At 41.8% G+C, this 24,293-nt stretch overlaps 1 protein-coding gene across 1 annotated transcript in view; it reads right to left on the bottom strand.

The window, feature by feature from the left end:
* Positions 1-24,293, bottom strand: part of cfap20dc (CFAP20 domain containing) — a 339,085-nt gene that overhangs the window by 86,017 nt on the left and 228,775 nt on the right. Inside the window, exon 14 of the mRNA XM_080182992.1 lies at positions 15,312-15,530. Within this exon, the coding sequence (XP_080039118.1) occupies positions 15,312-15,530 (219 nt within the window). The remainder of the gene's footprint in view (positions 1-15,311; positions 15,531-24,293) is intronic.

A 24,293-nucleotide genomic window follows, 5' to 3' on the forward strand; every position in this document is an offset into this window, starting at 1 on the left:
AATCCTCTGGGACCTCCCCTGTAAGAGGTCTTACAACACCAGGTTAAAGTCCAACAGGTTTATTCGGTAGCACAAACCGCAAGGTTTCGGGGCACTGCCCCTTCATCAGGTAAGTGGGAGTTGTGTTCACAAACAAGGCGCATATAGACATTCCAACCATTATCTTGTAAAGTGAGTTTGTGTCTATATGTGATCTGTTTGTGAACACAACTCCCACTCACCTGAAGGGCCAGTCCTCCGAAAGCTTGTGGTTGTGGCACAAATAAACCTGTTGGACTTTGATCGGGTGTTGTGAGACTTCTTACTGTGCTTAGTCCAATGTCGACTTCTCTACATCATACCTCCCCCTGTAGCCAGTGAGGATACAAAGATTTCTCTCTTGCCCCAGCAATTTCCTCCCTTGCCCCTCTTAGTATTTTGCAGTATATCCCATCAGGCTCCTATCTACCTAATGTTTCTCAAGAACCCCAATACCACCTCCTTTTTGATCTCAACATGACTCAAACTATCTACATGCCCTTTCCCAGACTCATTATCCACCAAGTCCTTCTCTGTGGTGAATTCTGATGCACAGTACTCATTTAATATCTCATCCATTTCCTCTAGCTCCATGCATAGATTCCCTCCCTTGTCCTTGAGTGGACCAGCCCTGTACCTGGCTACCCTTTTGCCTTGGGATTTTCCTTAATCCTGATGCTGGCCAGTGCTTTTTCGTGACCCCTTTTAGCCCTACGTTTGTTAACGAGTGTGATAAGATAGAATAGCACAAATGTAAGCAGTGTAGTTGGAAGCATAAAAGTGTAGCTGGAAGATTAAGTGAAGGGCAAAACTGCAGCAAGTGGATTTCAATGCAAGATCATCTACTTAGGACTTAAAGTGGCTGGAACTTTCTAAATGGTGAAAAGTTAGAAACAGCGAAAGTCTAAATACAAAAATCGTAAAATATTATGAACCGAGTACTGGGCTAATGGTAAGATATTTGGTAGTGTGGATGAGCAGAGAGATCTCGATGTCCATAGGCATAAATCCTTGAAAGGTGGCACTGAGGTTGATAGGGTTGTTAAGAAGATGTACGGTGTGTTAGCTTTTATTGGTAGAGGGATTGCGTTTCGGAGGTCATGTTGCAGGTGTACAAAAGTCTGGTGCACTTGGAGTATTACATACAGTTCTGGTCGCCACATTATAGGAAGGATGTGGAAGCATTGGAAAGGGTGCAGAGGAGATTTACCAGTTTGTTGCCTGGTGTGATGGGAAGGTCTTATGAGGAAAGGATGAAGGACTTGAGGCTGTTTTCGTTAGAGATAAGAAGGTTGAGAGGTGACTTAATAGAGACATACAAGATGATCAGAGGAGTAGATTGGGTGGACAGTGAGAGCCTTTTTCCTCGGATGGAGATGGCTGGCATGAGGGGACATAGCTTTAAATTGAGGGGTGATAGATACAGGACAGATATCAGAGGTAGGTTCTTTACTCAGAGAATAGTAACGGCGTGGAATGCCCTGCCTGCAACAGTAGTGGACTCACCAACATTAAGAGCATTTAAATGGTCATTGGATTAACATATGGATGATATTGGAATAGTGTAGGTTAGATGGGCTTTGGATTGGTTTCACAGGTCGGCGCAACATTGAGGGCTGAAGGGCTTGTACTGCGCTGTAGTATTCTATGTTCTAGGTACAAAAATAATCCAAAAGTTTAATGGGGTACCACTGACTGCATGCACTTGGTTATGTGACCACTACTTGTCAACTCAGATATACTGAAACCAAAAGGGATTCTACTTCCTCAATATCCAGCTGGTGTGCAGCCATACACAACCAATCAAGCAGTCAATGCTGGCTTTGTGGCAGCAGTCATAATGTTTCCATTCTGCAGCAATCTGCTCTGTTATCTACATTTCAGGCATCAAGACAAACCAAATGGTGCCTACTGGATAATTTGGGCTTTCTGCTGACCACACAGCTAATGACTCTAGTGCACAACTCACATACCACATGAGCAGCATGCATACAATGAAATCATCCTATCACAAAAAAAACACTGATGTATCGAGGTAACACATTGCCTGAACTGCTCCAGAGGAGTGAATGTAACAATTGCCAGCTGTATGCTACAAAACCTCACCATCTTAAGGACACAGTGCTGGTTAGCAGTTACATGGGGAGCAGCGGAGGAGCAGGAAGAGGAAGGAGCTTGCCCTGTTCCAGCTGAGCTCCATGTGATCAATTTATCCAACCAAGATATCAGTTAGCACAACCACAATTCTCCATTGGCCAACAATCTTATACCTCATCAGTCCTGTTACTGACATTACAGCATCTGCTTTTTGATTTGATTTACTGTTGTGACATGTATTGGCATAATGAAAAGTATTGTTCCTTATGTGCTATGCAAACAAAGCCTCCTGCACACAAAGAAGGAAATGAGAGAGTGCAGAATGTAGTGTTACAGTCATAGCTAGTAGGGTGTAGAGAAAGATCAACTTAATGCGAGGTAGATCCATTTAAAACTGCTTAACCATGATACAGAAATAAAAGCCACTGCATAATAAACATTTGAAACCTAAATGTATAAATGAAAGCATGTTATATTCTTTCAAATGTCAACTAGTCATCCTTGTGCATTTCTTTTTTGTCTGTCTTCCACATGTCTTTTCCTTTCCAAGTGCTCCTGTACACTACCATCCTAGTGGCTGCAGCTTGTTTGGTGAAAGGTTGCTGCCTTTTACTTGGGGAGATTGCAGATCACCTCGGAAGATCATGTTGAGCAGCTCTTATCCTAGAAGGAACGGCTGCTGGTTGCATGGATGGCAGCAGGCTGGGTGACTTTCTGACAGAAACATCAAGGGCACAGAAGTGTCGCAATGTTGGGAAGATGAATGTTGAAAAAGAACAATAACTCTGTGCTCCCCAGAGTCATTGCCATTCCCCAAGCACTGCAGCTCAACAATAATACTAATCAGGTGGAGACCAGGTTACTGGACTGCTGTGACATCTTGAAAGTCCGTTTGAACACTGGTATCTGTAGCCATGTTGGTAGCAGCCTGAGCTTGCAGGGGAGCAATCTTATTTATCAGTGTCACAAGTGGGCTTATATTAACACTGTAATGAATTTGTGAAAATCCCTCCCCTGGTTGCCACCCTCCAGTGCCTGTTCGGATACACTGAGGGAGAATTTAGCATGGTCAATCCGCCTAACTAGCCCGTCTTCCAATGTAACATTCAAACATTGTATTGCTTCTGCGTGGGATGCAATGGAACAGAAACAGCAATCATCAGACACTCTTATACATGCAAACAGTATCAGCTACTTTTTTTTACTGAAAAAATGGAATTTTATCCATAGTAACAGTTTCTACAGGTATTTAAAAAGGAAAAAAGTAAAGTGAGCATTGGTCCCCTGGAGTGTGAAAATGGGAAGTTAATAGCAAATAAGGAGGATATATTATGCTTCTGTCTTCACCTCGGAGGATACAAAAAACTTTCCAGTAATAGCTGTAAATTGGGAGGTGGAAGAGAAAGGGGAAGTTGGTGAAATTACAATCTCTGAGGAAGTGGCACTGAGCTAAATGATGGAGTTGTGAGCTGACAAGTTTCCAGGTCCTGACGGATTTCATCCCAAGGTCTTAGAAGAGATAGTAAAGGTATTGGTGTTAATTTTCCAAACTTTGCTAGATTCTGGAAAGTTCTATCAGACTGGAAAGCAGCAAATATAATCCCTCTACTCAAGAAGGGCAGAAGCTATTGGCCAGTTAGCTTGACATCTGTTGAGTGGAAGGTGTAAGAATCAATGATTAGAGGTTATGGCTGCGCACTTAGAGAAACTCAAGGTAACCAGTGAGAGTCAGCATGGTTTTGTGAAAGGGAAACAATTTTAACCAATTTACTGGAATTCTTTGAAGGAGCAACATATGCAGTGAATAAAGGTGAGCATGTAACAAATGCTTTCTGGAAAACATGTCTAAAGTACCACATTAAAGGGTGTTATGGAAAATAAAACATCAGTCTAGGGGACATCATTGTAGAACAGATAGAGGATTGGCTAGCTGGCAGAAAACAGAAAATGCATAAATATGCAGTTTTCTAATTCGTAAAATCATACAGTGCAAAAAAGGCCCTTCAACCCATCAAGTCCACACCAATACATTAGAAACACCTGAACTCCCACTTATTTCCACCTGCCAGCACTTGGTCCATAGCCCTGGACATTATGATGTGCCAAATGTTCATCAAGATGCTTTTTAAAGGACATGAGGTAATCCGCCTCCACCACCCTCCCAGGTAGTGCAATCCAGACCATCACCAACCTCTGGGTGAAAAAGTTTTTCCTTGCATCCCCCCTCCTCACTTTGAACCTCTGTCCCCTCCCAACTGACCCTTCAACTAAGGGGAACAGCTGCTCCTTATCCATTCTGTCCATGTCTCTCATAATATTGTACACTTTGATCAGGTCGCCCCCTCAGTTTTCTCTGCTCTGATGAAAACTACCCAAGCCTACACAACCCCTCTTCATAACTTAAATGTTCCATCCCAGGCAGCATCCTGGTGAATCTCCTCTGCACCCCCTCCAATGCAATCACATCCTTCCGATAATGTGGCGACCAGAACTGCACACAGTATTCTAGCTGTGGCCTCACCAAAGTTCTATACAATTCCAATATGACTTCCCTGCTTTTGTAATCTACGTCCCGGTTGATAAAGCCAAGTATCCCTTATGCCGTTTTCACCACCCTACTAACATGCCCTTCCACTTCTAGAAAACTGTGGACAAACACGCCAAGGCCACTTTGTCCCACAGAACTTCCTAGTGTCCTACTATTCATTGACTACTTTCTTGTCAAATTACTCCTTCCAAAGTGAATCACCTCTCACATTTCAGGCTTAAATTCCATCTGCCACTTACCTGCCTATTTGACTATTCCATCTATATCTTCTTGTAGCTCAATTGGCAGGGTGTAGTGAGTAGAGTCCTGTAGGGGTCTGTGCTGTGGCCTGAACTTTTTACAATTCATAGATGAGTGGAGCAAAAACATAGTAGCTAAATTTGAAGCTGATGCAAAGATAGACAGGAAAGTATGTGGTGAAGAGGAGGTTGCAGACTGCAAAAATCTGAGTATAATATGGGAAGATATGAAGTTGTTGGCTTTGGCAGGAAGAAATAAAAGCAGAGTATTTCTTAGACAGAGAATGACTACATAATTCTGAGGTGCAGAGGGATTCATACATGAATCACAAATGACAGTATGTAAGGACAGCATTACATTAATTAAGAAGGCTAATGAAATGCAATTCTTTATCACGAGAGAAACTGAACATAAAAGTAAGGAATCTATGTTTCAGTCAGTTGGTGAGACCACTTCTTGAATGTGTGCAGTTTTGGTTTCCTTATTTATGGAAGGATGTAAATGTGTTGGAGGTAGTTCAGAGGAGATTTGCTGGATTGATATGTGGAATTAATGGGCTGTCACATGAGGAAAAGTTGGACAAACTGGGCTCATATCCACTGGAGTTTAGAAGAGTGAAGGATGACTTGACTGAAGTACAAAAGAACCAGTATGTTATTGACACGGTGGATACGGAGACAATGTTTCCTCTTGCGGTTGACTCCGGAACAAGGGGGCACTGTTTAAAAATTAGGGGTCATCCTTTTAGGACACAGATAAGGAGAATTATTTTCTCTGAGGTTTGTGCAAGTATGAATCTCTGCCTCAACTGGGGTAGAACATTGTGAAGGACACAGATGGTGTAAATTCAGAACAATATTTTTAGCCAACATGTAACAAGCCCAATGAGAGGGAGTGCAACCCTAGATATAGTTTTAGGAAATGAAGCTGGCAAGAGGATGAAGTAGCAGTGGGAAGCCATAATAGTTAGATTTAGCATCATTATAGGAAATGACAAAAATAGAACAGCTCTAAACTGAGAGACACAAATTTTATAAAGTTGAGAAATGAGCAGACAAGAGTGGACTGCGTTCAACTATTAGAAAGAAAAACTGTGCTGAATCAGTGGGAGACATTCAAAGGCAAGGTTTTACAGGAACAGTGTAGATATGACCCCATAAAGAAAAAGGTCAGTACTGCCAAATCTAGAGCCCACTGGTTATCCAGATGCATACAGGCCAAAATAACACAAAAATAAAACACAGTTGAGAATAAGAAAATAAATGCTCCAAAACAAAAAAACTCATCAACACTCAAAGAAAGACAGTTTGAATTGTACCTTTAAGTTGCTGACTGGCCTTTGACTAACATTTTATGTAAAAACACAGCCTGTCAAGATGAAACTTATAAGGACCTTATTAGTAAGTGAGGTTGCACTGGCAAAATGCCCAGTAAAATATGAACTACTGCACTAACATATAATGAAGCTCTTGCATTTCTCAGTTAGGAACTAGCCCCAAGCCATCAGAATGACATATAATGCAAATAAGATTGTGGAATCCAGGATTACAGTTCTGCGCTCCATTTTCCAGTCAGTTACATCAGATGAATGGTTGTACACAGGTTGTTTTCATGACAGTTTTTTTCCCCCCACTGAGAAGCATTTCACTCAAACAAATTCTTGCATCTTTTAGCTTTACCCAGAAAAAAATGAACTAAAGCCTGGAGAGTGGGAAAAGACAAATCTAATGTCGCAAAATGGGAGGCTGCTTTTTATGTGATTCTTCTCACAGCACAAAATTAGATGTTAATAACTCTAGCAGTTTGTGGAAGTTTATTGTGATCTCAATAAAGATTATAATGTAGGGAAGTAATTTTTTTTGTGCCTGTCTTATGATGAGTAGACCATGAAACGATATTGATTATATCATTTGGAACTCCATGAACAATATATATTGGCTGCTTCCAAAGACAGTGCCCAGCCCTTCCTAATTAAGCAGAGCTAGTCTGAGCTAGCCTATTGTAAAGAAGTCTGTTCAGGCGAGACAAACAAAGTACTTCTGACTCATGAGATTGTTTTAGTCTCTGGACAATGTAAAGAGCACTTGACAATTCAGGGATCACCACAGGTTCAGACACTTTTGGGAATGTATATCAATGAATGTATATCAAACGAATACGAGACACACTAAACTCCCCAATCCCTTCATGATGGTTCCAGTCATTCCAACTGATTTTAAGTCGATCAGTCAACAAAATCACCCTGGGCTTACTCTCCTGGTTATATTAAAAGTATGCATTTCTACAAATACAAGGTCCTTCCTAAGGTAAATGTAGGTAACAGTTTTTACGATGGTGGGGTTCCCCATCCTGCCATCTGAAGGGTTGGCAATGAAGACAACCTGACAACCATTTCACGCTCCAATGAGCTGCAGGCAGAATTTAGTTTCTCACACGGACAGAAGTTCCACCTTACACAGCTGCCAACCAATCAAATTTAGAGGGAATTCTAACAGTTACCAGACTGTAAGGGGGTGGGGTGCATCCAAAGTTAAAAGAGGGCTTCTAATGGAGGTACCTCTGCTATCTTCCTATCAAGTCCCAAACCCAATTTTTTTTAGGCTTCCTCCATACCTGGGAACTCATATTAACCGCCGTCAACCTAAAAATTGAAGCTGGGTGAGGAACAACACTTAAGTGGTTAATAAGTGGTCATTTAAGGGCTTCAATTGGAACAAGGGCAGGCAACTCATCCAATGACCTCACCAAGCCGGGTATAAAATCGTTGAAGTTGGGGCAGACGGGAGTCCAGTGGGAAGCCCATCCATGCTACTTCACACTCGCCTCACCTCACATAAGAAATAGGAGCAGGAGTAGGCCATCTGGCCCTTCGAGCCTGCCCCGCCATTCAATAAGATCATGGCTGATCTGTCGTGGCTCAGTTCCACATTTCCGCCCTCTCCCCATAACCCTTAATTCCCTCGCTTATCAAAAACCCATCAACCCGCGTCTTAAAAATATTTAGCGAGGCAGCCTCCACCACTTCAACGGGCAGAGAATTCCAGAGATTCACCACCCTTTGAGTGAAGAAGTTCCTCCTCAACTCCGTTCTAAACCGCCCCCCCTTTATCTTGAGGCTGTGCCCCCTAGTCCTACTATCCTTTCTGAGCGGGAAGAGTCTCTCCACCTCTATCCTATCCATCCCATTCATCACTTTATACGTCTCAATGAGATCTCCCCTCATTCTTCTAAACTCTAACGAGTACAAGCCTAGTTTATTCAGCCTCTCCTCATAGCTCAACCCCCTCAACTCCGGTATCAGCCTAGTAAACCTCCTCTGCACTCCCTCCAAGGCCAAAATATCCTTGTGTGAGTGCGGCGATCAAAACTGCACACAGTACTCCAGCTGCGGCCTCACTAATGCCCTATACAGCTGCAGCAAGACCTCCCTACTTTTATATTCAATCCCCCTCGCTATGAAGGCCAGCATCCCATTTGCCTTCCTGACCACCTGCTGCACCTGCAGGCTGGGTTTTTGCGACTCATGCACAAGGACCCCGAGGTCCCTCTGCACCGTCGCCTGCTGCAGTTTTTTGCCACATAAGTAATAGTCCTTCCTACCATTATTCCTACCAAAGTGGACCACCTCGCACTTGCCAACATTAAATTCCATTTGCCAGTTCCTGGCCCATTCGCCCAGCCTATCTAGATCCTTCTGCAGACTCTCCACACCCTCCGCGCAATTTGCCGTTCCACCAATCTTGGTGTCATCAGCAAATTTCAACACCATACACTCGGTTCCCTCCTCCAGATCATCTATATAAATGGTAAATAGCTGAGGCCCCAGCACCGATCCCTGGGGCACTCCACTAGTCACCAACTGCCAATCCGAATAGAACCCATTAACCCCTACTCTCTGCTTCCTATTTGACAACCAATCCTCTATCCACGCTAACACCCTACCCCCAACTCCATGCCCCCTAACCTTCTGCAATAACCTCGTGAGGTACCCTGTCAAACGCCTTCTGAAAATCAAGAAAGACCACATCCACCGGCTCTCCTCTATCCACCGCCCTAGACACTTCCTCATAGAACTCCAATAAATTTGTCAGACACGACTTCCCCTTAACGAAACCGTGCTGCGTCTGCTCTATCAAGCAATTCCCCTCAAGGTGCCTCGCTATTTCCTCCTTGATGACGGATTCTAACATTTTACCTACAACAGACGTTAAACTAACCGGCCTATAATTCCCTGCCTTTTGCCTGCCACCCTTCTTAAACAACGGCGTAACATTAGCCGTTTTCCAATCTTGCAGCACTTCCCTGGAATCCAGCGACGTTTGGAAAATAACCACCAAGGCATCCACTATCACCTCCGCCATTTCTTTCAGAACCCTCGGATGCATTCCATCCGGTCCTGGGGACTTGTCCACAATCAGTCCCTCCAGTCTGCCGAGCACCGCCTCTCTAGTAACAATAATGTCATTGAGACCCTCCAGTCCTACCACCTTTCCATCGCTAACACCCGGGTGCTGATGGAGGAGCGTAAAATTCAGGCCATACTTTACATATTTTATGTTATACTTTTCAAGCTAAGGAGTAGTAACAGATATGTCTTAAAATGACAACATTTTCTAAACCAAAATGAGCAATTTGGGATGGGCAACTAATGTTGACCTTGCCAGCAATGGCCACAAGCCATTTTCACTCCATATGACAAGCCTCACGCTGCAGAAAGATGTTTCTCCATTTTAGGATGTACCTTGCATCTGTTAGGAAGGCCGGATAAGGAATGACTTTTTGGCATCATGTTGGATTACTTGACAAAGCAGTTTTGTTTTGGTGAATGTGACAAGTCTTTCTAATTTGCTTTTCAAATTAGCAAAAACTTTTCTGGGCCTATAGGTCGGATTCGCTGGCCTCTCCACGGCGTCTTTCTCCTGGTGGGAGGCAGGGCACCGTTGGCCTGTGGCAGGATCTTTCAGTGCCGCCACCATTAATGGGATTTCCCACTGATTCCACCCCATGCTGCCAGGAAACCTGTAGCGGGAACATGCCATTGGTGAGTCCAGAAGATCCAACCAATATGAACAGCTTTGGCCAATTTCTGCATTTCAAAAATCTCAACTTCTCTTTCGAGCAAAATATTGATGAAATCTTGGCATTAGTAACATAGATTTTCACTGTTTTTTTCACTGCATCTAAGATGCTTTGGTCTTTAATGATCCTTCTGCTAGAGGTATGCTCATCAATTCTGTGCCCACACAAAGGAGAATTTACACTGGATTTTCTGTGGTAGACATTTAAAGTTATAAAGAATGACAAAACAGGAACCAGGGCAATTATTTATGGAGTTGTACAAGAATTTATTTGGTAATTATTTTTATTTAATCTTACTGAGGCCGGCACTATACACCTTTTCTAGGCATAAAAAAGTAATATTAAAATGAAAAGATTCATGGTTGCACTTTCTTGGCTTCAAACTTTAATTATTATAAATAAATAGGGATTTAAATAAGGCATATGGTGCAATGGCTGCAATTTTCTTCAGCACCAATATTTACTCTGTTTTCTGTTTATTTATGGTAATTTTCACGCTCCGGCAAATGCTAATGAATTTGGCAAGAAATTCTGCATAAGTACTGGTTGGCAAGAACAATGCTAAGAGCCTGAAGACTGAAAATAAAATGAAATAAATATTTTGCAAACAATGAATATAACGCATCTTACATATAAGAACAGGAGTTGTAGTTTATCATTTTCACACAAATATTGACGAGTCTGTGCAATTTTTTTGTGCAACTTCAACAAGACATATCAATCTATTTATTTTCAATGAGATAACACCTTGTTAAAACGGGAAGAATGATTCATTTAGTCCGTGGACAGCCCAGGTTTTATGCACAAGGAGGCCTGACTTCCAGCACAATCAGAACTGTAGATTGTGAAAACTCAGTTTATGCTCAATCATTTGTACTGGAAAAGCCAATTTTAGGCGAATTGTGCTGGAAAAGCCAACAACTCTGCACGAATGTCTGTGCAATTTTTTTTTGAAAAGCCATGATTAGCAGTCACTTGTAATTACTCAATTGCAAACACCAGGATCAAGAATAACATGACAATTACATGGATTAGAACACTTTAAATCAAACAAAAGGGAATTGAATTAGCTTCAACAGAAAAGGGAAAAAATTAAAATTAAAATAGACTGAAAATAAAATGCAAAAAATATTTTGTAATCAATATAATCCATTTTACATACAAGAGGAGAAATAATGGTTTATCATATTAGCATAAAACATAAGAACAGAAGAAATAGGAGCAGGAGTAGGCCATCTAGCCCTTCGAGCCTGCTCTGCCATTCAATAAGATCATGGCCGATTTGAAGTGGCTCAGTTCCACTTTCCCGCTTTCTCCCCATAACCCTTAATTCCCTTGCCTACTAAAAACCTATCTACCCATGTCTTAAATATATTTAGCGAGGTAGCCTCCTCCACTTCAACGGGCAGAGAATTCCAGAGATTCACCACCCTTTGAGTGAAGAAGTTCCTCCTCAACTCCGTTCTAAACTGCTCCCCCCTTATCTTGAGGCTGTGCCCTCTAGTCCTACTGTCCTTTCTGAGCGGGAAGAATCTCTCTACCTCTACCCTATCCATCCCCTTCATTATCTTATACGTCTCTATAAGATCCCCCCTCATCCTTCTAAACTCCAACGAGTACAGACCCAGTCTATTCAGCCTCTGAAACACTAACAACTCTATTTAAATGTTGTGTGCTATTTCAGAGGTATTAACCTGTTTATTTTCAAAGGATAAGACCTTGTTAGAATAACGAACAGAGCAATAGCAATAACATTTGCTTAGATAATGTCTCTAAAGTAATAAATCATCCTAAAATGAAACATTACAAAACAGAACTTTGCACTGAGCCAAGGAAATACATGGACAGATGACCAAAGCTTGATCCAAGAGGTATAACTTTAGCAAGGGTTGAGATGGATAGGGTTAGGGAAGAAATTCTAGAACTTAAGGACTTGGCAGCTGAAACCACAATTACCATTGATCGATTGATTAAAAACAGGGATACTGAAGAGGGCAGAATATAAGAAGCACAGTTATCTCAGAGGGTGGTTGGGCTGGAGGAAATTACACAGATAGAGAAAGGCTTGTAAAGACATGAAAACAAAGATGGGATTTTTAAAATTGAAATGTTTCTTAATCGTGAGCCAATGTAGGAAAGCGAGCACAGGAATGATGAATGATTGGGTGACCTCAGATTTACAGATGGTGGAAGGTGGGAGATGGGCCAAAAGAACATTGGAAACAGTTAATGCCTGGGTTTCAGAAGTAATGAACTAAGACAGGGATGGAGTTAGGGGACGTTCTGCAAATGGATATAGGCTGTTATAGGGAAGCTGCAGGTACGTGGTTAGAAGATCATCTTGGGATTAAATGTAACATCAAAATTACAAACAGTTTGGTTCAGTCTCAGGCAGCATTCAGGGAGAGGAGCAGAGCCAGTGGTGAGGAAATGGATTGCCACTCCACTCCTTGTTACTTATTTTAGGTTGGAGTTCCAACCGGACCAGCTAAGAATTGTGCAGAGTAATTGCTCGAGAAGTCCTTCAGTACAATGCAGGATCATCAGGGGAAATGAATACACACTCCCTCTTTACAGCACTACCAAGTGGGCAGTGGCAATGAAGGGGTGTCGAGGAAGGGTGTTGATAGTCAAACAGTCAGGGGTGGGAGGGTCAGGTGGGTAGTTGAAGTGTTAATTGGGAATTAGGGAAATCAAAGTAATCAGGCTTTGAAGGTTAAATCAGGTGATCGGGAAAGTTATGGGATGTGGGTGTTTGTCATGAGGGTATTCAGGGGTCAGGAGTTCAGGGAGGTTATAGTTGGGTGGTCAGTGGGGGATAACTGAAGGGTTGGGGTGATAGTCATGTTTGGGTGTGGGAGGGGGATGTGATCTGGTGGTGTTCTGGGGGTTAAGTAGTATAATTACTCAGGAGTCAGAACTGATTTTAATCCTTCTAACTTTTCCTGTGAAGTATTCTGCTAAGAGAAACTGAACCAACCAAAGTCTCCAAATTTAAATCAGAGTTTTGGAGGGTTCCAAGCACGGGGAATTGCCCAATGGAAGTTAAAACCTCCCAGACAATTCCCCCGTAGTCCTTTCCTGTGGACCTCTGAGGTCCCCAGTGCAAGTTCCAGGGTGCTTCTGAGGTGCAACCATCTGGAGAATGAAAGATCTGGGCCAGTGTTCTTCAGTGTTCTTAATATTTAGCTGAAGGAATCTTTTGTTCATCCAGTACTAGATGTTTAACAAGCAATCTGACAATTTAGAGACAGCAAAATGGTCAAAAAGGTGACACTGAGTTAGAGATTCCACATACAGAAACCAATGCTTTGTTTGCTGCATATGCCACATTCCACCTTCGTAAACTTGAGCCATCCAAAACTCTGTTGTTCATGTCTTAACTTGTAGCAAGTCATGTTCCCCTTTCACCCTTGTGCTCTGTCCTTCACTGACTTCCAGTTAAGTAACACTTCAATTCTGAAACTAACTCTCGTCTCCAAATCTCTCCAAGGCCTTGCTCATCCCTCTTTCTGTAATCTCCTTCAACCCCAACTCTCCAAGATAACAGCATTTCTCTAATTCTGGCTTGATAATTCCGATCATAACTGCACCACTCTTCGTGACAATGCTTCCAGTTGCTTCAGCTCCAAACCCTGATATTCCTCTTGACACCCCGATGCCTCACTACCTTCCTTTCCTCCTTAAAAGACTGTTCTTAGAAGCTACCTTTTTGACCAAGCTTCTGGTCACCTGGCCTAATATCTCAGTACAGTGTTTTTCATTCTGTTAAATGCGCTACATAAAGTTATTGTTGTTGTATCTGATGTCACCAAGAAGCAATATGTAGATAAGAAATAGGAAGGAAGCAAGGTCAGATCCTTGGAGGAATGCCAAAGATATAGGTTCTGGTGCAGGAAAAGAATCCGATTCAGGTAATTCTCTGGCTACAATTAAAAAGAGATTAGAATGAAACCAGGCAAGTGCAGTTCCACCCACCTGGGTGACATTGGAGAGATATTGGAGAATGGTGGTCTAGTCAACCATATTAACCACTGAAGGCAGGTTAAGGAGGAAAGATGGGAAACTTTACCTTCATTATAATCATGTGATACAATTTGTGACATTGATAAAAGCCACTGTAGTGGTGTTGCCAGGGCAAAAGTCTGATTAGAAGGAAAGGTGGGCATGGATTTGGGAGGCAACAGCGCATTCAAAAACTTTGAAGAGGAAAGGGAGAAGTCATAGTTTTTAAGGATAGTGGGTCAAAGGTTGGTTTATTGAGGAAAAGAGGATGTCGTCAAATTTGGATTACGCTCAGAGACTAGCTTCTTTTTTATTATTTTCATAGGATTTGGATGTTGCTGGCTAGGTCAGAAACACTTGCCCATCCCTAGCTACCCTTGAGAAGGTGATAGTGCACCACCTTCTAGCTTCCACTTTGGTAGGAAGAATGGTAGGAAGGACTATTACTTACAGGGCGAAAAACTGCAGCAGGCGACGGTGCAGAGGGACCTCGGGGTCCTTGTGCATGAGTCGCAAAAACCCAGCTTGCAGGTGCAGCAGGTGGTCAGGAAGGCAAATGGGATGCTGGCCTTCATAGCGAGGGGGATTGAATATAAAAGTAGGGAGGTCTTGCTGCAGCCGTATAGGGCATTGGTGAGGCCGCAGCTGGAGTACTGTGTGCAGTTTTGGGCGCCGCACCTGCGCAAAGATATTTTGGCCTTGGAGGGAGTGCAGAGGAGGTTTACTAGGCTGATACCGGAGTTGAGGGGGTTGAGCTATGAGGAGAGGCTGAATAAACTAGGCTTGTACTCGTTAGAGTTTAGAAGAATGAGGGGAGATCTCATTGAGACGTATAAGATGATGAATGGGATGGATAGGATAGAGGTGGAGAGACTCTTCCCGCTCAAAAAAGACAGTAGGACCAGGGGGCACAGCCTCAAGATAAAAGGGGGGCGGTTTAGAACGGAGTTGAGGAGGAACTTCTTCACTCAAAGGGTGGTGAATCTCTGGAATTCTCTGCCCGTTGAAGTGGTGGAGGCTGCCTCGCTGAATGTTTTTAAGACGCGGGTTGATGGGTTTTTGATAAGAGAGGGGATTAAGGGTTATGGGGAGAGGGCGGGAAAGTGGAACTGAGCAGCGACAGATCAGCCATGATCTTATTGAATGGCGGGGCAGGGTCGAAGGGCTAGATGGCCTACTCCTGCTCCTATTTCTTATGTTCTTATGTTCTTATTTCTTATGTTCTTATGTGGTAGACATTTTGTATACATACAACATGCACAACTGCAAAACCAACTGTAAATACACATTTGAACAAATTATTAAGCCATTCTGTCAGACTCACTGGTCCTGTGTGCTGGGTACTCCAGATGCTTGTATCATCACTGCTTGTGCTCATGCTATCATCACCATAGACACAGTAACCAAGCTGAACCGCATTTAAATGGTTTGTCTTCCCATCATCCTCCATTTCTTCAAGTTGCTGTCTTCGCAAACTAGCCAGCATTCTTGCTTCATCAGATTCACTCATATCCTTTGGCTGATAGTTCAACCAGTTATATTCCTAACAAGAAAAATAGTAACAATGATATGGTTACATTGCTTTTCTTCAACAGAACTCATCAATAAAAGAAGGTAACAGGTGTAGTAGGCCTGTAAGTGGCATTCATTCTTCATTCAAGAACATTGTTGACACCATTAAGTTAGTGGCTCTGTGTTTCTTATGTGAAGAAATAGTTTACTGACACATTTTCCCAAGTATTTAAAAACAGTTTGTATCAATCAAATGTTAAAAACATGCATTTATATTCTAAAGCATTCTTGAGGCGAGTTTAAATTTACATTATCTTGTCATAAAGTCCCCACTGATAAACTTTCCTCTTTTGGTGCACTCTATGAATGACATACCAATTCTTCACTGCCTGTCAACTGCAGGAGTTGATCAGCTAACAAAAGCAGCTATTTGTAGACTGAACCTTTTAAGTAGGCTTCCTTAAAAAAGTCAGCATCAGCAGATAATAAAAATTGGAATCTTTTGCTGTAACTCTGAAGCACAATGAAGTCAATCCTCAAAAAACAGGCATTACTGATATATTCGCGCTCTCCTTTTGTTATTAGAAAAAAGCATTCTGCAAAGATCTCCTCTGACAGCAGTAATTTGACCATAGTCACATCCCAAGATCCTTTGCACAAGTAGCTGCTGAGTATCCATCTTATCAAATCCCTTCATGTTGGATGCAAGAATTCTTGCCTCATCATTGTGTCCAAATTAATTACTTGGAATCACATTTTGAACTTCTCACATCTTCTTCCCCCCACCACCCCTCAAAATCAGTTGATAAACTTCCTTTCAATGCCAAGTTTATCCAGCATTTTCTGTTTGTACTTGAAAAACTTTCTGCCTCAACTTGCCTTCTCTTCTTGACATTGTGCTGCATTCAAGAATTTATCACGTGGAGAATTGTGAATTTAAAACTGAATCTGACTTCCCTGTGGCAAAGCTCATTGAAGGAGAAAAGTACCATTTTATTTTTCTGCTTCCACATCTTCCTACAGTAAATATATCATCCAGTCCCTTATCAATTCTACTCTCCTTTTTTCTTCCAGAGGAATGCAAACATTACGGATTGAATCACAACCAAATTTCACTCCAATGTTGTGGGGGAGTGCTCACACACAGTTACAACTTCCTCCAGGCTAATTATTAAAATCCAGAACTTGTTTTATAGATAATTCTGGGCATGATTAAGACTTGTATCAATCAGCAGCATGGCCTGCTGTTACCCTGGCACAATAGTCCATTATGGAAAATTGTAGAAGTCTGGATATTAGTCTCACCAGCTATTGTTTAATCATCCTTAACGGTCTCAACTGTTCTGCAATCTTTGTCTACACCAATGTTCCTCATGGGCATTGTAATTTATTCCAGTATCAACTTACTTTTCTGTAAGTTTTGACACATTTTATCTTGTTCTTTTATAATTTATTATGACAAGATTAACTGATACATACACACTAACCTCATCAGCACTACCATCCTTCCCCATTGATTTAAATAAGTCACCATTTAACTGCCTATATGACCTCCTTCTGTGGTATAGCCACTCTATATATGATTCTGTGTTGCTGACTCTAACTCCATCAACGTATCAATTACAACATAGTCAAGCTCTGTGGATTCTCTTTGAACCATTTGACCCCAAGATAAATTTCTGCTCCCAAATATTTTTGACCATTAAGATTACTTTCTTCCACCTCTTCTAGAATGCTTTTCCAGCATGGTTTCAGGGATGAGAAATTACACTTTCATGGATAAACTGGAGAGGCTGGGGTTGGTCTCCTTAGAGCAGGCAAGGCGAAGTGGAGTACTAAAAGAGGTAATTCAAATCATGACGGGTTTAGATAGAGTAACGAAAGAGGAACTCTTTCCAATGGCTGAAGAGTCAATGACCAGAATCCAGACACTATAGGTGATTGCAAAATGATCAGAAGCAACATGAAGAATAACTTTTTATGCAACACGTGGTTATGGTTTGGAATGCACCTTAACAGGATGATAGATACAGGTTCAATCGTAGTTTTTAGATGGAACTGGTTAAAATTTTGAAGAAAAAAATGTAACCGAAATCAATGTGATGCACTGCACATCTGCACTCATCGATATGTGGGATATGTGCTTTGTGATATCAAGTATGTCCAATAGCATTCCAAGGTTCACAGCACATCTGTCCCACCTGAACAAACAAATTGAATCGACTCATAGTTTGAGCTTAACCATTGAAGGGGCTTCAGTAAGAGTATTTCTAGTGTATGTCGTGTGGAATCTGTTCCTATTCACACACAGAAAATCCTGGTGAAACTGTGCAGTAATCAAATTTAAACCCTAAATGTTAATCTTGCAGCATGAGTTGAAATGGAAAAATCATGCAATTTGTAATAAGGATCTGCTTTGAAGTTATTGCAAGAAGTAGCCAGCTTTCAATTTTACGTTGCTTCATTTCCAATACAGATTGATCGCTAATCTTCTGGATGTTAAGCACTGAAGTACACTTTAACATGTTTTGCTGAATGATATTCTTCATAAACTAAAAAATGTTTCATTTTAAAGTAACTGAACAGTTAATTGCATTTATCTGGATGTTAAGTATTGAAATATAATTTTAAACATTTTGCTGAATGTTATTCTTCATAAACCTAGAAATGTTTCAGTTTAAAGTGACTGAATAGTTGGTTGCATTTAAAAACGTCACAGATGTCAGCCTTCAGCCAGTTTGATTTGTGCACCTACTTAATGCATTGAATGCTGACAAACAAGTATCAGGTTTCTGAAGAAGTAGGTCACCATTATTAAGTAAATTGGATTCAGTAATTCTCTAAAACATGCTGCTATCTCCATATCCATTCTCCAAAGCATCAAGAAACTGATCCTGGAAATCTTTTATGTGAAAATTAAGAACTCTTGTGTGAAGGAATTGAATGGGGAGAAGTTTACTTCATTTAAATTCCATGCTTGGTTAGTATACTATTATCTGGAGTTGATAGTCCTCTCTCACCATGAACACATTAAAATGTAACTCAGATTCTGCCCCTACTTGGGTCCTAGCATTTTCAACAGAATGGGATTGAGCTGTATATTGATCGACAGGTTAATGAATTGCTCATCATTTACTGTCTTTGAGGAAACAAGGATGAAGCTCAGCTCAAAAGCATTTTAACTTGTTGCCTCTGTCTTTTTTTAAATCTTGTGTCAATTTGCTTTCCTTTAAAAAGTAAGCATTTAAAAGCAGCTCCAGTTTCTCCCCCAAGTTCTGTGGAGAAAAACATCCAATAGCATACACCACCTTTTTACCCAAGACAGTTTCGCTAACAGAACAGACAAAATAATGGACAAAACGTCCACAGAGATGCCCAGGGTCACAGATGTCAGCCTTCAGCCAGTTTGATTTGTTCCATATGATAGGGGAGGTGATGGCCTAATGGTATTATTGCTAGACTATTAATCCAGAACCTCTAGAAACTTCAACTTCTGGGGCCTGGGTTTGAATCTTGCCATAGCAGATGGTGGTATTTGAATTCAGTAAAAAAAAAATCTGGAATTAAGAAGTCTAGTGATGACCTTGGAAACCATTGTCGATTGTTGGAAAAACCCATCTGGTTCACTAATGTCCTTCAGGAAAGGAAATTTGCCATCCTTACCTGGTCTGGCTGACATGTGACTCCAGGCCCACAGCAATGTGGTTGACTCTCAACTGCCTTCAGGCAACTAGGAATGGGCAATAAATGCTGACCAGCCAGTGACGTCCATGTCCCAGGAATGAATTTAAAAAAAAAAATCAGGAAATGGCTGACACTATTGGATATTGGCTACGGGCTGTGACAACACTCCAACAATACATAGGAATTATAGACTTGTGCTCCGGAATTAGCTGCATCCCTAGCCAAGATGTTCTCATACAGCCACAACTGGTATCTGTCGGATCATGTAGAAAATTGCCCAGTATGTCCTGTCCATAAAAAGCAGGACAAACCTGACCTAGCAATTACCTACTTTTGATCATCAGTAAAGTGATGACAAGTGTCTGTCGTCAACAGTGCTATCAAATGGCAGCTTCTCAGCACCCAGCAATAATCTGCTGACTGATGCTCAGTTTAGGTTTCAATAGCGTCACTCAGCTCTTGATTTCATTATATTGATTTCATTGATGATTCATCAAATACTGAAGCAATCTGTATCCTTTTGTAGCAAAACTTGGGACAACATTCAGGCTTGGTCTAATAAAGTGGCAAGTAACAGGCGCACCAGGCAATGACCATTATCATCAAGACAGAGTCTAACCATCTCCCCATGACATTCAATAATACTACCATCACCAAATCCTCCATGATTAACATCCTGGGGATTAATATTGATCAGAAGGCACAAGTCAGGAGTGTAATGGAATACTCTCCATTTGCCGGCATAAGTGCAACTTCAACAACACTGAAGAAGCTTGACACCATCAGGACAAAGCATCCACCATGTTCAGCTTTCTCTCTCTCCACCACCAAACCACAGTAGCAGCAGCGTGTACTGTCTGCAAATCCACTGCAGCAACACACCATAGCTCCTTTTGACAGAATCCTCTAAACCTGCAACCTCATCATCGAGAAGGACAAGGGCAACAGATGGATGGGAACATCATCACCTGCAGATGCCCCTTCAAACCACCATGATGTGGAATTATATCCCATTTCCTTCACCCTGTTGGGTTAAAATCTTGGAACTCTCTTCTTAACAACACTGTGAGGGTTCCTACAAAACATGTCAAGCAGTGGTTTAAGGTGGCAGCACAACATCATCTTTTCATGGGCAATTAGGTATGGGCAAGAAATGTTGGCTTGGTCATCATAAGATGGGAAATGTTGGGTTTGGGGATAGGACTTAGAGATGTTGCCTTCTCAGATTGCCCTTTGGGCAGGTTAATTACAAACTACAGCAAAGTAAATCCGTTTTAATGAGAAAGCACATCTTCTCTACATTTTTCTCTGTTCTAAATTTCCAAGTTTTTATTGGGATACTTTGTCATGTGGTTCAGTTGATGGAACTCTAACCCCTGAGTTACAAGTTTGTGGGTACAAGGAAATGTTCAGAGGTAGCTTTAACTGTGAGTGAGATGATGGCAATAGAGAGGACAAGTGAGATGGCAGAAGGTCAATAGGGTGAATTTGGTGGAAGAGCTTGGAGGATAACAAGGGGACAGTGGGCTTAGGAAAATTGTTGAGATGGAGTTTGACGTCACCAAGTATGAGAAGTAGCTAGGTGCAGGAGCATGGAAAGCAGTGAGGATTTCTCATGAGAAACTTTACTTGTTCCCAGGACTGGCGGAATGCAACAGATTGAGGCACTCAAAGGAGGAGAGGGTCTTAGAGGAGTGGACAGCTGAGCAAGGTCAGGACCACAGTTATTTGGGTAGGGCATGTGGCAAAAGGTCTAATCAAGCAGGGAGACTTAAGTAAGAGAGAAAGTGCCACTACCTGTGAGCCAAGTTTTTATCTAAGGCATTATGTCAATCTTATCAGGCGCAATAAGGTTTGAATGAGAACAAGTACCTTGGAGAAAAATAAAGAGGAGATGGTTACTGTTAATCCAATGGTAGAGTCCACAGGGTCTATCATGGAAAGTGAGAGTGGAATCAGGGTCCAAGAGAGAAGTCATAGCAGATTTCTTTCCCTAAAGGACATTAGTGTACCAGATGGATTTTTAGAATGATGGTTTCATGATCATTAAGCTTTTAATTCCAGATTTTTACTGAATTCAAATTTCACCATCTGCTGTGGTGGGATTCAAACCCAGGTTGGAATGTTACCGCCCTACACACATGGGAATCAGAGCAAGCGAGGGCAGACTGCGGGAAGGCCCGTTGATGCAGAAATCCTTGTGTGGGATTTTACCGTTTTGGGATGAGCGAAGCCATAAAATCCTGCCCAGAGTATTACTCTGGCTCTCTGGATTACTAGTCCAGAGACAATACCACTATGCCAGTGCCTCCTTATCATGCTCTTTGTTGCCCTGCCACATTTGGTTGATGAACAATGAGCGGGACAGAGGGCACTCCAAATTTTTGCAGCTCACATTTTCCTCAGCTGGAGAAGTGCGATAAAATAGCACAGGAGTGCCAGCATCAGAGTCACCCCAGGAATCCCAGGGAAAGCCCCTCTCTAATCTGAGTCTGGGGATTCCAAGGGAACAACCTGCATGAGTCCCTCTCTCTGAGGCAGGGCCACCAATCAACACAGGGCAAAAAATTTATCAAATCATGGTAAAGCAACAGCCCTGTGGAAATCTGCGCTCATAAATGCTTGGCATTTCTGGCTGCAAATCACTGATGTGTTGGGCTCCCCCATCATTGTGGATGTGGATATTTGTCGAGCCTCCTCCTTCAGTTAGTTGTTTATTTGTCCACCACCATTCAATACTGGATGCAACAGGATTCTAGAGCTTAGATCAGATTCACTGGTCATGGGATCACTTAGTTTTGTCTATTGCATGCTCCATCCAGACTGCAGTTGAATACAAATCTGCTTCTGCCGATAGTCCACAGCACCTCATGAATGCCCAGTCTTGAATTGCAAGTTCTGTTCGAAATCCATTCCATTTAGCATAACGGATAGTGCCTCACAATACAATGGAAGGCATTCTCAATGTGAAGAAGGGACTTTGTCTCCACAAGGACCACACAGTGGTCACTCCTACCGATACTGTCATAGACCAATGCATCAGCAACAAGTTGATAGGTGAGGACTAAGTCAGGTAGGGTTTTCTCTCTTGCTGGCTCCCTCCATCTGCCAATGGCTCAGCTGACCAACTATGTTCTTTAAGATTCGGCCAGCTTCGTCAGTCATGGTGTTACTTAGTGATGGACATTGAAATCCCCCACCCAGAATACATTTTGCGCCCTAAGTGCTTCCTCCAAATGGTGTTCAACATGGAAAAGTACTGATTCATCAGCTGAGGAAGGCTGGTAGGCGGTGGCCCACAGGAGGTTTTCCTGTCCACAACTGACCTGATGCTATTAGCCTTCACAATCCAAGAAAGTAACTAACCAAATCCGACCCTGATGTTTAAAATCAAAGCATCGAGGGCAATCACAGGATGCTTGGCTGTATATTCTTTTACTTTTATTAGATTGTAACTCCACTTATTTGTGATAAACATGCGTGTATACGTGTGTGTGTGCCTGAATGACTATATGAGACCCAAATGCTTGATGTCCCATTTTTATTATTTTTTTGCGGCAGTGATTAATAAATTTGCTCTTGCTTTGACTCAAGAAAACCTTGTCAGATTGGCTTCTTATTGCTTACAATTTAAACAGTTAAACGCATTCTGATTTAGAAAAAGGCACATCTTTGTAAAAACTAAACTTTATTGTGACCAAGTAAGGATGGTGAATTGTGGGGAGCAGAGAAATTCATCCTTTTTCACCTGATCAGTTTACAAAGCATTGTGAAATTTAAGTCTAGTTTATTTACAGCAATTAAAAATTGAAGCCACGCCATAATTATCACTACCATCTGTTAGCATTCCAGATAACATTCCTCAGTATTATACTATGTTTTTGTTACCTACTGCTCAGAAATTAAATTTGTGCTGTTTACTGAGACAAACTATTAATAAACCTATTTGAAGTGCAATTTACATTTAATTTTCACGCCTGACCCTGCAGAAATAATTGACTAGACAATTAGCAATATATCCCTTAGACATCACATTTATAACGCAGTACCATTAAACACCAATAATAAATTCACTCATCTGAAGAGTTTGCAATTGTTTGACAACTCCAAAGTTCAGCCTCATCTTTCATATCTGTATTTTTTTTTACGCACATACGAATTAAGAGCAAGAGTAGGCATACTCACTCATTTGAAGCTACTCCGCCATTCAACGAAGTCATGGTTGATTGGATTGTAACCTCAAATTCACACTCCCACTTACCTGTTAACTTTTAACTTCTTGCTTATCAAGAATCTATCTACCTATGCTTTAAACATATTTAAAGATTCTGCTTTCATTGCGTTTTGAGGTAGAGAGTTCTAAAGACTCAACCGTCAGAGAAAAACATTCTCTTCATCTCTGTCCTAATGGGCAGTGCCTCATTTTTAAACAGTTGGCACTCGTACTAGAATCATCCACAAGAGGAAACATTCTTTCCACATCCATCCTGTTAAGATCTGAAACATTTCAATTAAATCGCCCCCTAATCTGGTAGAAGCAGCTGAGGGACTTCACTGGTGCATTCTGGGAGAAGTCAGACCAGCAACATTTACCAAGTGGGAAGCGAAAGATCTGGTATCAAGGAGCAATAAGCCTGAAACACTAATTAGTGTTTCCCTTCCTCCTCTAACCAAAAAAAAAGGCCACTGTGAGACGGTAAAAGTAAAGGTAAGAGTTTTATAAATTTTCTCAAATAACTTAATTGGTGCTTGAAACGTCAGTGGGGTTAAGTGTTGCACTTGTGAGATGTGGGAGATCCGTGATGCTTCCAATGTCTCGAATGACTACGTCTGCAGGAAATGCACCCAATTGCAGCTCCTTACAGACCGCACAGATAGATTAGAGGAGCAGCTGGATGCACTTAGGAGCATGGAGGTGGAAAGCATCATAGATAGGAGCTTTAAACACGTGGTCACACTGCAGGTGCAGGCAGGTAGATGGGTGACCACCAGAAGGGGCAGGCAGTCAGTGAAGGAGTCCCCTGTGATCATCCCCCTCTCTAACAAGTATACCGCTTTGGATACTGTTGGGGGAGATGGGCTATCAGGGACTACCAGTAGTAGCAGCCAA

Source organism: Carcharhinus amblyrhynchos, chromosome 3 (assembly GCF_965287045.1).
Source record: "Carcharhinus amblyrhynchos chromosome 3, sCarAmb.v2.hapA, whole genome shotgun sequence".
In the NCBI taxonomy this organism is placed as follows: Eukaryota; Metazoa; Chordata; class Chondrichthyes; order Carcharhiniformes; family Carcharhinidae; genus Carcharhinus; species Carcharhinus amblyrhynchos.